Below are 14,372 nucleotides of genomic sequence, written 5' to 3' on the forward strand. Positions count from 1 at the left end.
GTCATCTAGGCTGTCAAGGGAAGGGACTACCTTTTTATTTTTATTGGCTCAATACTTAACACAATGTATGACAAATAACTGATATTCTGCAAATGTTTGAATTAATCTAGCTGCATAGCAACATATGAAAGAATCATTACAATTTATTATTAATAAGAATTTTTATGTTATAATTGAAATTTTGTTTTAATCTATCTTATTAATTCTAGATTTAAGCCTTTTCAGGCCTGTTTATGCACCTAAGGATTTTCTCGAGGTAGGTTCTATTGGCTAAATATATATATATATTAATGAGGTAAAAATGCAAAAGAAATGATGGTATAAAAACATCTCCAGGCAGAGGAATCACCACGTAAAAAGCCCCAGAGCCACTGAAATGGTGGAATAACATGATTATATTATATTTGGAAATTGCTCTTGGAAAATACATTGGAGCGTGGAAAAATTAGAGGGAAGTAAATCAGGAAGATTTGATTAAAAAATAGTGACTGTAAATCATGTAGCCTGCTTCCTGGCACATACAGGTGCTCAGTGAATTGTTTCCTTTTTTATTTGCTTCCTGTTCTAGTAGTTCAGGCAAGGCATGATAAAGGTCTGAACTAAGAGAACAGCATTCAAAATGGAAAGAATTCAACAGACTTGAGAGATTTTAAGGAAGATTTGGGAACTGATTAGATCTAAAGCGTATGAGGGAAAAAAAAACAAAGATAACCTTTAAGTGTCTAGATTGGGTAACTGGGCAGAGGTAACTTGCCCTTGAGATAGAGAATACAGGAGGAGAAACAAGTCCATTAGTGAAGATGATGAGCTTATTTAAGTTTGAGAGGCATATTGAGCATTCAAGTGGAACTCTTCAGTAGGCAGTTACAACTCACTAATTATTTTAATTCACCTCTCTTTGATTACACTTTTTTTCTTGTACCTTACATGTAATCCATCAGCAAATCCTTTCAGCTTTACCTTTGAAGTATATCCAGAATCCATCCACTTCTTACTAGGATCATTCCTATTTCACTGGTCCAAGCAGCCATCTCTTGTCTGGACTATTTCAGTAGCCTCTTAATTGCTCTTTCTGCTTCTAAGCTGCCCACCTAGAATCTGTCCTTTTGTTCTTAGCAGAGTTTCTAGAGGAAGACTTGTAAGTACAATTCTGAAGAAGCCACTCTTCTGTTATCTAGGTGCTTCCTATCTCCTTCTACTTAAAAACCAAAGTCATGACAGTGGCCTAAAATATCCTGCTTGGTCTGTTACCCCACCACCTCTCTGAGTTCATCTCCTATTACTTTTTCTCCTGATTTGTTCTACTCCAGCTATTTTAGCCTCCTTGCTTTACCTTGGCTTCCGCCCATTTGTGAGGGCCTTTTGCTCCTTCTTTTCTCTGCCTGCAGTGCTTTTCCCCCAGATACTTGTGTGTACATTCCCCTCACTCCTTATTTCTTTGCTTAAATGTCACATTCTCAACATAAAGAATATGGTCAATAATATTGGGTATTATATGGGTATAATATGGGTACAGATGGTTACTAGAGTTATTGTGGTGATCATTTCACAATGTATGCAAATGTCAAATCACTCTGTAGTACACCTAAAACTAACATAATATTGTACATCAACTATATTTCAATTATTTTTTATTTCAATTAAAAAATATTCATGGAAAAAATTCAAACACATACACACACACAAAAATGTTGCCTTCTCAGCAAACTTTTCCCTGGCTCCCCTGGTTGGAACTCCTTATAGCCCTTTCCTACTTTGTTTTTCTCCATAGTATTTAGCATCATATAACATACTATTTTTCTATTTGGCTTATTGCCTGCCTTATCCTATTAGACGGAAGTTTTGTTCACTGCTGCAACAATTACAGAGTCAAGTCAGATAATTGAAAAGGCTCAACAAGACTTCACCCACAAGGATACACCCACATAAGGCTTTCTTTCAGCAAGAGAAAGAAAATACAAAGAGATGGGAATTTCCAGACACATCTCCCAGGCCCCTTTCTCAGTTGCACAGGATGCACTTTGTCTTTGGGTTATGAATCTCCAAGGTACATGCAAGATACTTCGGTCTTGGGAGTCAAGGCACAAGTTTTCTGAGGGGTCTTTTATACCCCACTGGTAATTCAGATATAAACCAGCAATCTGTACATTTTCAATAAACAATGTAAATAAACTGATATGGAGTTCCTCCAGGGGACATTAAATAGCACATTATAAATGACTAGTTAGTGCATTTTACCCCATCTTGGCCAAGGGTTGCTACTAGATGTCCAGGTAACCCTGAAGATAAGATAGAGCTACCATAAACCAGCTGCAGCTGCAAGCTGATCCTATCTTTAACTGTTCTCTCTCCAACAGGTTGAACAGTGCTTAGCACATCATGGCTCAGTAAACGTGTTGAGTGAACGAGTAAACGAATGATTGAATCTTTCACATTTTATTTATTTTTTTCTTTTCTGAACCTGTTGTCTCTGATACCAGTTTGCCAGCATAGAACATTGTTAGAAATTATTTCAGGCCTTTTAGAATTGTAAGCAGTATCTTTTTAACTTTAAAGAAAAATTACTTTGGTTTGAAACTGCCTTTATGGTGCTAGCATTATTTCTCTTAGCTTATTAAAGATTTCTCCCAAACTCTTTCCTTTTCTAGCACTTAAATTTCATGTAATCTTTTTATGGTTGTCTTTAACTGTTTTCTCCTTAATAATCATAGTGTTCTGTGGCCTTCAGGACTGTTGCTGAATTGATCCTTTTATTAGTCATGCTGAGATTCTTCTTTAACTCAAGCAAATTTTCTATAATCATTTCCTTAGTTATAGTTTCTGCTTTTCTAATATTTTCTCTTTTCTATTGCCCACATATTCATAGTTTCTTTTTCTTTTCAATTCTGTGTTTTTGAGTTTCCCATGCAAGTATGATGCCTTATTTGTGTAATTAGACTAAAATTGTGTTATTCTATATTAGTCTGTATTTAACACTGTTGATTCTTTGCTAAATCTTCTTTTTTCTTTTTTTTTAAACAAATACCTTTGATATTTTTAGTTTCAATTTAGTGTTTGCAATTTTAGGAAACTCTTTTGACCTTATAGCATATTCCATTTTATCAGCCATTAGTTATCAGTTTATGAATGCCTTCTTCAGATATGATAGTGTTTCTGTCATTATAATCTCCTTCCTTGGATTCTTGGTGGTTTCTTTCCCTCAACAGTTTCAATTTTTAAATATTTTTGAAATTATTATTATTCTCTCCCCAAAATGTGTGTTGTAAGAAAAATAAGAAAATATATATAAGAAGAAAATTTAAAACAGAAATTACTCATAATGTCATCATAGAGCAATAAATACTACTATACTGTAACTTTTTAATTTAATAAACATATTGTGATATTAATTGAGGCATATTACACTGTATTTTGTACAAATTAAACATAATTTATTTAGGTAATTTCCTCTAATGGAATATTTAAGTTGTCTCATGTTTTTCTGTTTTATAAGAGAACAGTACTTCCTTGATGTTTTTTTCTGCACTGTCTCTGCAAACAGCTTTAATTATTTCCATAATCATACTGATAGAAGTGAGATTCCTAGAGTAAAGGCTGTGCAAATATCTAAGTTTTTTTTTAATCTAGTTAATTTTGAAAAATATATAAATCCGTCTTTCTTGTTAGCTTGGCCTCTGAAAAATTTTTTTTCCCTTTGGGTTCGGTTTATCGGCAAAACCTTATGATGTTATTCACTGTCTTTCTATAAACCTTGTCAGTATCTGTTTTTTAAAAGAGTTAGAGTTGGTTCTAAAATTTTTCCTGGCAAATATTACAATCAAGCAATTTAAATTTTTCTGTCATTTTCCCTGGTAAAATATAATCAAACAATTCTTTTTACCATCAGAAAGTTTTTCTTTCTAACTAAATTTTTAATTTTTTAGTTTTATATGGTAGATCATCTGTTGGAATATTAAATTAAAAACATATTTATAGTATTTTAACATTTTAATACAATTTTAGTTTTCAGAATGTAATTAAAGTATATGCATAACCCAGATAGTTTTTAATCTTGTGATATATACTAAGGTTATTACTACCAATTTTGTAAGTGTAAATAGTCAATAAAGAAACTAACCAATTATGTTGGATTTGTTTTTAAAGGTTTTAATTAATCTTCGCAACCCAAATTATGAAAATGGTGATTCTCATAGTTTCAGGACTCATTTGGGTTTAATCCAAGTTCCTCTCAAAGTAAAAGACATCCCTGAATTGGTAAGTATAGGCATTTAAAAATAAATTAACATATTTTAGAGGGCAACTATTAGAAATATATTTTAGTGCAGCATATGTCTAAAGCAGTAGGACAATCTGCTCATTAAATAAATGAATAAAATGAAAAGTTTCTTTTTTATTGTAAGTATGTTGTATAGAGAGTGAGTTGCTTTGCTAGTAGGATTAAAGATGAGCTTTCCTTGACCTATAAATGCTTTTGCTTATTTCTTATTTTAATAAACAGCATAGATTTATAAGACAACTTGTTGGAATTTGAGTGCCTGATGTATGGCTGTAAAACTGATTGAAACAAATTATGAATTTTATAAAAATTTTTTTTAAAGAATGTACATTTCATTTAATTTACCCAACCTTTATTAAGCTCATGACATGGTGAGACACTGAGGGAGATAAAAGAACATAAGATGAGTTAAAGGCTGTCTTTGCTCTGGAGACTGTCACAATTTGATAAGGTCGTTAGTTTAAAAATAGAGTAATTATAGAAAGGTGGGAAGATTTCCTGATAAAGGAGTTAAGAAATTACCATCACTCCTTCTTTTGTTAATTACCCCAAAACGATAAGGAGCGCAGAAATGTAAATACTGTCTTTGGTGAAAGTAGGAAACAACTTGTAACTCTAAGCTTTAAAGTATTAAGATAGAGAGCTGATGGGAGAATGAAGAATGACGCAAACATGAAGATGGTCAAGCCTTAATGCCTCTAAAAGGTGGGAGGTATGGATGACAAGTGTGACAGTAATCAATTTATTATCTTTCAGCTCCAAATCTACCTTTTTTAAAAATTGAAGTATAGTTGATTTACAATATTGTATTGGTTTCAGGGGTACAGCAAAGTGACTCAGTTATACACACACACATATTCTTTTTCAGATTTTTTTTCCATTATAGGTTATTACAAGATATTGAATAGAGTTCCCTGTGCTATAGGGTAAATCCTTGTTGTTTATTTTATATATAGTAGTGTATATCTGTTAATCCCATACTCCTAATTTATCCCCCTTTGGTAACCATAAGTTTGTTTTCTATGTCTGTGAGTCTGTTTCTGTTTTGTAAATAAATTCATTTGTATTATTTTTTTAGATCCCACATATAAGTGATATCATATAATATTTGTCTTTGGCTTACTTCACTTAGTATGATAATCTCTAGATCCATCTATATTGCTGCAAATGGTAATATTTCATTCTTTTTTTATGGTAAGCAATATTCCATTTTATATATATATATATATATATACCACATCTTCTTTATATATTCATCTGTTGATGGTCACTTAGGTTGCTTCCATATCTTGACTATTATAAATAGTGCTGCTATGAACATTGGAATGCAAATATATTTTCAAATTAGAGTTTTTGTCTTTTCCTGATATATGCCCAGGAGTGGGATTGCTAGATCATATGGTAACTCTATTCTTAGTTTTTTAAGGAACCTCCATACTGTTTTCCACAACAGGTGTACCAATTTACATTCCTACCAACAGTGTAGGAGGGTTCCCTTTTCTCCACACCCTCTCCAACATTTATTATTTATAGACTTTTTGATGATGACCATTCTGACCAGTGTGAAGTGATACTTCATTGTAGTTTTGCAAATCTGCCTTTTTTGCTCTGTTTTATTATACTGGAGCTGGACCTTCTAAACATTTCTTTTTTGCAAACTAGCTTGATGTTAGGCTTTGTCAATAGAGGATTCTGGAGGGACATTGCAAGACAATAGCAGGAGAAAGGGGCTTTCCATGTACAGAAGCCAGCAGATCAGCAAACAGAAGACCCAGTAGCACTCACCTTGGCAGCCCTCAGTCAACCAGCTCCAGCCTGTACTCTCTGGCAAGGTTTTTCTTCACCTCTGGTCTGCACATTCCTGTGGCAGGCATACCCTCTCCTTAAAAGTCTGAATCTCAGTCTTGAGGGCACTGGGGGACCCTTTCCTGAGTTCTTAGTTCCTTCTTGGTTCACCCTCCTGCTTAGAAGTCATAGTTCCTTTCTGCATTTGCTAATTCTGTTTTTCCCTGTTCACATTTCTGGTATGGTTTCTATTTCTTGACGGGACTCTGACTGATACAAAAAGCCAGATGATTTTTCTCCCTTGAACTTTGGAAAGGATCAAGAATTGGAGATACCACATGTTATAGAGTCTCTGAGGAGACATAGGGCTGAAAGTGGAGATTGTGTAAAAGTCTGTATCAGGAAGGGTTAAGACCCCCGGACTCTTCTCATCCTGCATATTCCGGTGACTCCTCCTCCCTCACAGAAGACCAGAGGTGTGTTAATCACTACAGAAACAGAATCAGAAAGGCTATAAACTCAGTGACCTCAGACATAGAGCTGAACAGGAATGAGGCACGGTATTGAAAACAGAGGAATTAAGTGAAAGTTGACCGAATAGTGAACTAATACCCTTGTCCCCTACCACTACCACTATGCCTGCCCAGTCTCTCCTTCTTCACCCTCCACCAACTTTAGAATGCCAGAGAAAAGGTTAACAGAGATTTGGAGAACCTTTACCGGGGGCGGGGGAAAAAAAGAAAAGAAAAATAGCTGGCTGGCTATAATTGCTTCACAGTGAAGTCCACCACACTCTGCCCAGTTCTTGCAGACAGAGCTTCCAGTCAGTCGTTAATTGCCTCAACCCTAAATGTAACTGACCAGCCTAGGATCTCCAGATACTTGAAATCTTCCAATTTTAAAGGCATATGTCAAAACTAAAACAAATAAACAAACAAAAAAAGAAGAAGAAGAAATAGCCAATTTAGGGAATGAGTGCTTATTACGACCACCAATAGTTATTTCAGGCTTGAATTTACATCTACACTCACAAGATACAATAGGCCAAAACCTGGTGCGAGGTTCATTTAGATTTGCAAAATGATACAGGACAGAAAACATGGCATGTCAGTATATCACGTAGATCTTCATTGGAAGTCCTTGCAGCCAACCAGATGCTACTTCCTAGCCCCACAAGGAATGCATGCAATTTGAAGTGCCAAGGCTACATAGGCACAGCATAGGAAAGTCTCATATGCGATAGGAACTATTTCTTATAATGCACATGACCATAGCTTCCAAGTCCTCTCAAGAGGCACACCAGGTAGCTAAGGCCTGTGTTTTCCATTAGATTTTTATAGTCCACTTACAGTCTTCCATTTCAGATATAATTTACCAGTCAAGGGTCATATTTTTTCAGTAAATTATATTGCTTAGTAATATAGCTGGCTTTCCTCTCCACAGTTTTTTTGTGTGATCCAGTACATTTTCAGGTCAACAGTGCTGAGAGAAGGTAAACCCAAGGTTATCTTCACATGGACAAAAAGGTTAGCCTGTTGTTAACCATTTCTCCCCAATAGAAGATGTAAAGCAAACATTAATATTCTCAGAGAGAAGATATTACTCATTAAACAAGAATAGAATTTCATTAAAACAACAAAACAAAACATTAGAAAATGAAAAAAGAGCTTATAGGACTCAAAAATACGGTATGCCAAAAAAAAAAAAAAAAATCAGTAGAAAGCCCAGGAAATGTCTGTCAGAAAACAGAGCAAAAGCAAAAAAGCCAAAGAGATGAAAAATAAAAAGGAAAAGGTATTTTTTTTAAATTAGAGGATCGATCCAGAAGGGCTAACACCTGACCAATAGGAGTTCTAGAAAGAGAAAACAGAGGTAAAGGAATTATTAAAAATTTTAAGAACGGAAAGACAGGAATCTTCATTGTGAAAAGGCCCACCCAGTACCCAATGCTGTGAATGAAAGAAGACCCAAGGCACCTGAATAGGAGAAGACTAAAAACTTTTTATGGAAGAAAAACAGAGTATATATAAAGTTTCAAGCATCTGACCGCTCAGCAGGAAGACTGGAAGCCAGAAGATTTTTAAGTAAAGCCTTTAAAAATCTGAATGAATTCAAGCCTAGAATTCTGTATGTAACCAACAGTCAATCAAATGAGAATTTGAAGTAGACATTTTCAGATGTATGTGATCTCAAATATTTACTCTTATTAAGGGAGCTATTGGCAGAAATGCTCCAAAACAAGATCAAAAACAAAAAGAGCAAAACAGAGGATCCAGGAAATGGGATTCCAACCTAAGAGAAGAACAATTTCCAAAATGACAGTGAAGAGAGGTTCCAGGACAAAGTTTGTGCAACAGGACCAGAGCAGAGCGATTCCAGTTTGGAACAGGAGGTTGGAGGGTTCCAGGATGAGTGCCTGCAAGAAAAACACCAAAAGTAAAGATGATCTGACAGGTTTAACCACATGCAAAATTGTATTGTGGAGGGTCTTTTTAGAGTTGTTAAAGGGTAGAGGAAGAGGTAAGTGATTACAGAAAATTGCATAAGTGAAAAAATGGTTTAATTATGGACTGTATGAAAAAGATACATATTTTAGGAAAGGAAACATATTTATAGCATACTCCTTGCCTCAGCAGTGAATAATTTTTAAATAGTAATAATAATGTAAACTCTTAATATGGATTTAATCAAGAATTGATATATACTTATAATGGAATGATAGAGGGAGGAAAAGAGAATGTACATGAGCTAAAAATCCTCATTTATCATAAAAAAATCAGTAGATATTTGAAACTGATAAATTAAAAATAACAATATATACTTGTTACTTGAAATATGGGTGTAAATACCAGAAAAAGAAGCTGAAATTGGGCTTCCCTGGTGGCACAGTGGTTGAGAGTCCTCCTGCCGATGCAGGGGACACGGGTTCGTGCCCTGGTCTGGGAAGATCCCACATGCCGCAGAGCGGCTGGGCCCGTGAGCCATGGCCGCTGAGCCTGCGCGTCCGGAGCCTGTGTTCTGCAATGGGAGAGGCCACAACAGTGAGAGACCTGCGTACCGCAAAAAAAAAAGAAACAAAAAAAACTGAAAGTGGTTGTTCCTGAATAGTGGGCTAAGTATGATTGCATGTGTGTGTGTGTGTGTGTGTGTGTGTGTGTGTGTGTGTGTGTTGTGTATGTGTGTGTTGGAGAGGAGTGCATAAATAGGGAACTGCTGTTTTGTTGTTGTTGTTAAGTCTTTTAGCTGATTTGACTTCTGTTTATTGCCTGTAAAGATAGTATAGTGTGGTGGTTAGGTGATTAGATTCTGAAGCCAACTAACCTGGGTTTAAATTCTTGCTCTGCCACTCACTGGCTGTGTGACCTTGGGCAAGTTTTTCTTAACCTTGAGCTTTAGTTTTCTTATTTAATATATGGACAATAGTATCTTTTTTTTTAATAAATGTATGTATTTTTGTTTTTTTTTGGCTGCATTGGATCCTTGTTGCTGAGCACGGACTTTCTCTAGTTGTGGCGAGCAGGGGCTACTCTTCGTTGCGGGGCGCGGGCTTCTCATTGAGGTGGCTTCTCTTGTTGCAGAGCATGGGCTCTAGGCGCACAGGCTTCAGTAGTTGTGTCTCGCGGGCTCTAGAGCACAGGCTCAGTAGTTGTGGCGCATGGCCTTAATTGCTCTGTGGCATGTGGGATCTTCCAGACCAGGGCTCAAACCCATGTCCTCTGCATTGGCAGGTGGGTTCTTAACCACTGCGCCACCAGGGAAGCCCTGGACAATAGTATCTCATAGAAGTGTTGTGCAGATCAGTAAGTTAAGTTATAAGTTATGGGTTGAATTGTGTCCCCCCCAAAAGATATGTTGAATCTTGACATCCAGTACCTGTGAATGTGACCTCATTTGCAAATAGGGCCTTTGCAGATGCAATGAAATTAAGATGATGTCTTACTGGAGTAGGGTAGGCCCAAAATCCAATATGACTGGTGTCCTTATAAGAAGAGAAGAAGAGACACAGAAGAGAGACACACAAGGAGAATGTCATATGACAGGCAGAGACTGGAGTGTTGCATCAATAAGCCAAGGAACACCAGAGATTGCCAGCAATACCAGAAGCTAAGAGAAAGGCATGGAACAGATTCTCCCCTAGAGCCTTCAGGGAGAGCATGTTAATATCTTGATTTTGGACTTCTAGCCTCCAGAACCGTGAGAATGAGTTTCTATTGTTTAAAGCTAACCAGTTAGTGGTACTTTTTGTACCACTGGCAGCCCTAGGAAACTTATATATAAATATAAAGCATATAGATGGTCCTTGGAAAGTAGTAAGCAGTATATAACTATTAAACATTACGACTACAACTTTCATTAAAAAATAATTTTTAAGAAGTTATTTTTAAAAGATGTTAGAAGCCCTATTAGTAGCAGTTTATACAAAGTAATATGGCTGTACAGAAGAGGAAGTGACAGATTCTTTTCCTACAGGTGGTGGGAGGTCTTCTCAGAGGTACTGCCATTTGAAATAGTTTGAAGGAGTTTGCTAGATAAAGAAGCAGGGAAAGGATAATGTATGAAAATGTTTAGCATGTGCGTAAGTGGGGCTAATTTTGCTTCTGTCTGTCTGAAGGGACCTGGAGCTGGTGTGGATTCATTCTTAGCTATTGGAGAACAAAAAGCCTGTGGCAAATTTTTAAAAAATTGTAACTATACCTAATGTCTGCAGGCATGAGGGATAGTTGTCCCCATGTTTCCTGAATGATGTAAACTGGTGATAGTGATTCTGACCTGATGATGCATGGTTTATCTGTAACCCTGGTCTGTCTGTGTGAATACTGAACTTAGTGAGACTCAGTGAGTCTCATATGATGCCTCAATAGATGGCCCTCAAACCTAGTTCACAGTGTTAGGGTTAGACTTACCCATATCAAAGGGTCCCACGCAGCCTGGAGGTAGCTTTGGAGGGCAGGGGATCAGCACAGGGAGCCTGCTGAACTCCCAGGCCTGTTTCCTGCCCTCCAAGGCCCTCCACCACCCGCCTCGGCCACATTGGTCTTTGGGGGCATAAGAGGGAGGCTGGGGAGATCAGGAGAGGCAGGCGGGAGGGGCCCTCCCAGACCCGAAGAGCAGGAGAGGAGAGGAGAGGAGGGTGTTTGCCCCACCCACTCAAGCCAGGAAGCCTGCTGGGCTCCCAGGTGAGGTCACCTGCCCTCTGAGACCAGGGAAAGGGCACACCTGGGCCCCTTCTGTTCCTTGAGCCTAAGCCCCACGCCCCACAGCCCCCAGGGCCTTTTCCAGCCTTGTGGGTCCTAAGTATAGTCCCCGCCCACTGCCCAAATCTCACCCCTGCTTAGGCCCTGCATTCCACAGCCAAGGCCTTTCCCCCCCTTTTTTTTTATTTTCCCTTCTCCTCTTTTTTACTATTGTGGTACTGATGTATCTTTTGGTTGTTGATTCATCTATATTTTTATTTTTGTATTCTTTCTAACATATCATAATTTCCTAGTCTAATTTTATTTTTTACTTTGTTACTATGCTCTTTTTTTTTTTTTTTTTGCCACCCCATGCAGCTTGCAGGATCTTGGTTCACGAGCCAGGGGTCGAACCAAACCTCCTGCAGTGGGAGGTCCAAGTCTGAACCACTGGACTAACAGAGAACCTCAGACCCCAGGGAATATTCATGGGAGTGAGGTCTCACAGAGTTCCTCATCTCAACACCAAGACCCAGCTCTACCCAATAGCCTACAAACTCCAGTGTTGGAAGCCTCAGCCCAAACAACCAGTAAGACAGGAACACAATCTCACTCATTAAAAAAAGAAAACAATGAGACAACAAAAATATATGTCACAATAAAGGAGCAAGGTAAAAACATACAAGACCAAATAAACGAAGAGGAAATAGGCAATCTACCTGAAACAGAATTCAGAGTAATGATAGTAAAGGTGATCCACAATCTCGGAAATAGAAATGGAGGCATGGATTGAGAAAATACAAGAAAAGTTTAACAAAGATCTAGAAAAACTAAAGAACAAACAAACAGAGATGAACAACACAATAACTGAAATGAAAAATACACTACAAGGAATCAATAACGGAATAACTGAAGCAGAAGAACGAATAAGTGAGCTGGAAGACAAAATGGTGGAAATAACTACTGAGGAGAAGAATAAAGAAAAACGAAATAATTGAAGACAATCTCAGAGACCTCTGGGACAACACTAAATGAACCAAGATTCAAATTATGGGAGTCCCCGAAGAAGAAGAGAAAAAGAAAGGGTCTGAGAAAATATTTGAAAAGTTTATACTTGAAAACTTCCCTAACATGGGAAAGGAAATAGTCATCCAAGTCCAGGAAGCACAGAGGGTCCCATTCAGGATAAACCCTAGGAAAAACACAATAAGACACATACTAATCAAACTAGCAAAAATTAAGTTCAAAGAAAAAATATTAAAAGCAGCAAGGGCAAAACAAAATATAACATACAAAGGAATCCCCATAAGCTTATCAACTGAGTTTTCAGCAGAAACTCTGCAAGACAGAAGGAAGTGGCAGGATACACTTAAAGTGATGAAAGAGAAAAACCTACAACGAAGATTACTCTAGCCAGCAAAGATCTCATTCAGATTGGATGGAGAAGTCAAAAGCTTTTCAGACAAGCAAAAGCTAAGAGAATTCAGTACCATCAAACCAACTTTACAACAAATGTTAAAGAAACTTCTCTAGGCAGGAAACACAATAGAAGAAAAAGACCCACAAAAACAAACCCAAAACAATTAAGAAAATGGTAATAGGAACATACATATCGATAATAACTTTGAATGTAAATGAATTAAATGCCCCAACCAAAAGACACAGACTGACTGAATGGATACAAAAACAAGACCCATATATATGCTGCCTACACGACACCCACTTCAGACCTAGGGACACATACAGACAAAGTGAAGGGATGGAAAAAGATATTCCATGCAAATGGAAATCAAAAGAAAGCTCGAGTAGCAATACTCATATCAGATAGAATAGACTGTAAAATAAAGACTGTTACAAGAGATAAGGAGGGACACTACATAATGATCAAAGGATCAATCCAATAAAAAGATATAACAATTATAAATGTTTATGCACCCAACATAGGAGCACCTCAATACATAAGGCAAATGCTAGCAACCATAAAAGGAGAAATCGACAGTAACACAATAATAGTAGGGGACTTTAACGTCCCACTTACCCCAATGGACAGGTCACCCAAACAGAAAATAAATAAAGAAACATAAGCTTTAAATGACACAATAGACCACATAGATTTAATTGATATTTATAGACCATTCCACCCAAAAGTGGCAGAATACACTTTCTTCTCAAGTGCACACGGAACATTCTCCAGGATAGATCACATCTTGGGTCACAAATCAAGCCTCAGAAAATTGAAATTGTATCCAGCATCTTTTCTGACTACAATGCCATGAGTTTGGAAATCAATTACAGGAAAAAAACTGTAAAAAACACAAATACAAGGCTAAACAGTGCACTACTAAATAACCAAGAGATCACTGAAGAAATCGAAGAAGAAATTTAAAAATACATAGAAACAGATGACAATAAAAACATGACAACCCAAAACCTATGGGATGAAGCAAAAGCAGTTCTATGAGGGAAGTTTATAGCAATTCAATCTCACCTTAAGAAACCAGAAAAATCTCAAATAAACAATCTAACCCTACACATAAAACAACCAGAGAAAGAATAACAAAGAAAACCCAAAGTCAGTAGAAGGAAAGAAATCATAAAGATCAGAGCAGAAATAAATGAAAATGAAGAAAACAATAGCAAAGGTCAGTAAAACTAAAAGCTGTTTTTTGAGAAGATAAACAAAATTGATAAACCCTTAGTCAGACTCATCAAGGAAAGAAGGGAGAGGACACAAACCAATAAAATTAGAAATGGAAAAGGAGAAATCACAACTGACACTGCAGAAATACAAAGGATTATAAGAGACTACTACAAACAACTATATGCCTATAAAATGGACAACCACAAAGAAATGGACAAGTACAACTGGAAAAGTACAATTTTCCAAGACTGAACCAGGAAGAATTAGAAAATATAAACAGACCTATCACAAATAATGAAATTGAAACTGTAATTAAAAATCTTCCAACAAACAAGAGTCCAGGACCAGATGGCTTCAAAGGCGAATTCTATCAAACATTTAGAGAAGAGCTAACACCAATCCTTCTCAAACTCTTCCAAAACATTGCAGAGGGAAAAACACTCCCAAATTCATTCTACGAAGTCACCATCACCCTGATAGCAAAACCAGAAAAAGA

The 14,372-nt window shown here is 36.8% G+C and overlaps 1 protein-coding gene across 6 annotated transcripts in view; it reads left to right on the plus strand.

Annotated features, from left to right (window-relative positions):
• Positions 1–14,372, plus strand: part of TBC1D19 (TBC1 domain family member 19) — a 155,453-nt gene that overhangs the window by 69,206 nt on the left and 71,875 nt on the right. For 4 of the 6 annotated variants that reach the window (XM_060299223.1, XM_030832233.2, XM_030832232.2 and 1 more), the window contains 2 exons: positions 210–256; positions 4,144–4,254. In XM_060299223.1, coding sequence (XP_060155206.1) covers positions 210–256; positions 4,144–4,254 — 158 coding nt within the window. The remainder of the gene's footprint in view (positions 1–209; positions 257–4,143; positions 4,255–14,372) is intronic. The other 2 variants (XM_060299222.1, XM_030832234.2) reach the window with 1 other exon arrangement.

Source organism: Globicephala melas, chromosome 5, assembly GCF_963455315.2.
Source record: "Globicephala melas chromosome 5, mGloMel1.2, whole genome shotgun sequence".
NCBI lineage: Eukaryota > Metazoa > Chordata > Mammalia > Artiodactyla > Delphinidae > Globicephala > Globicephala melas.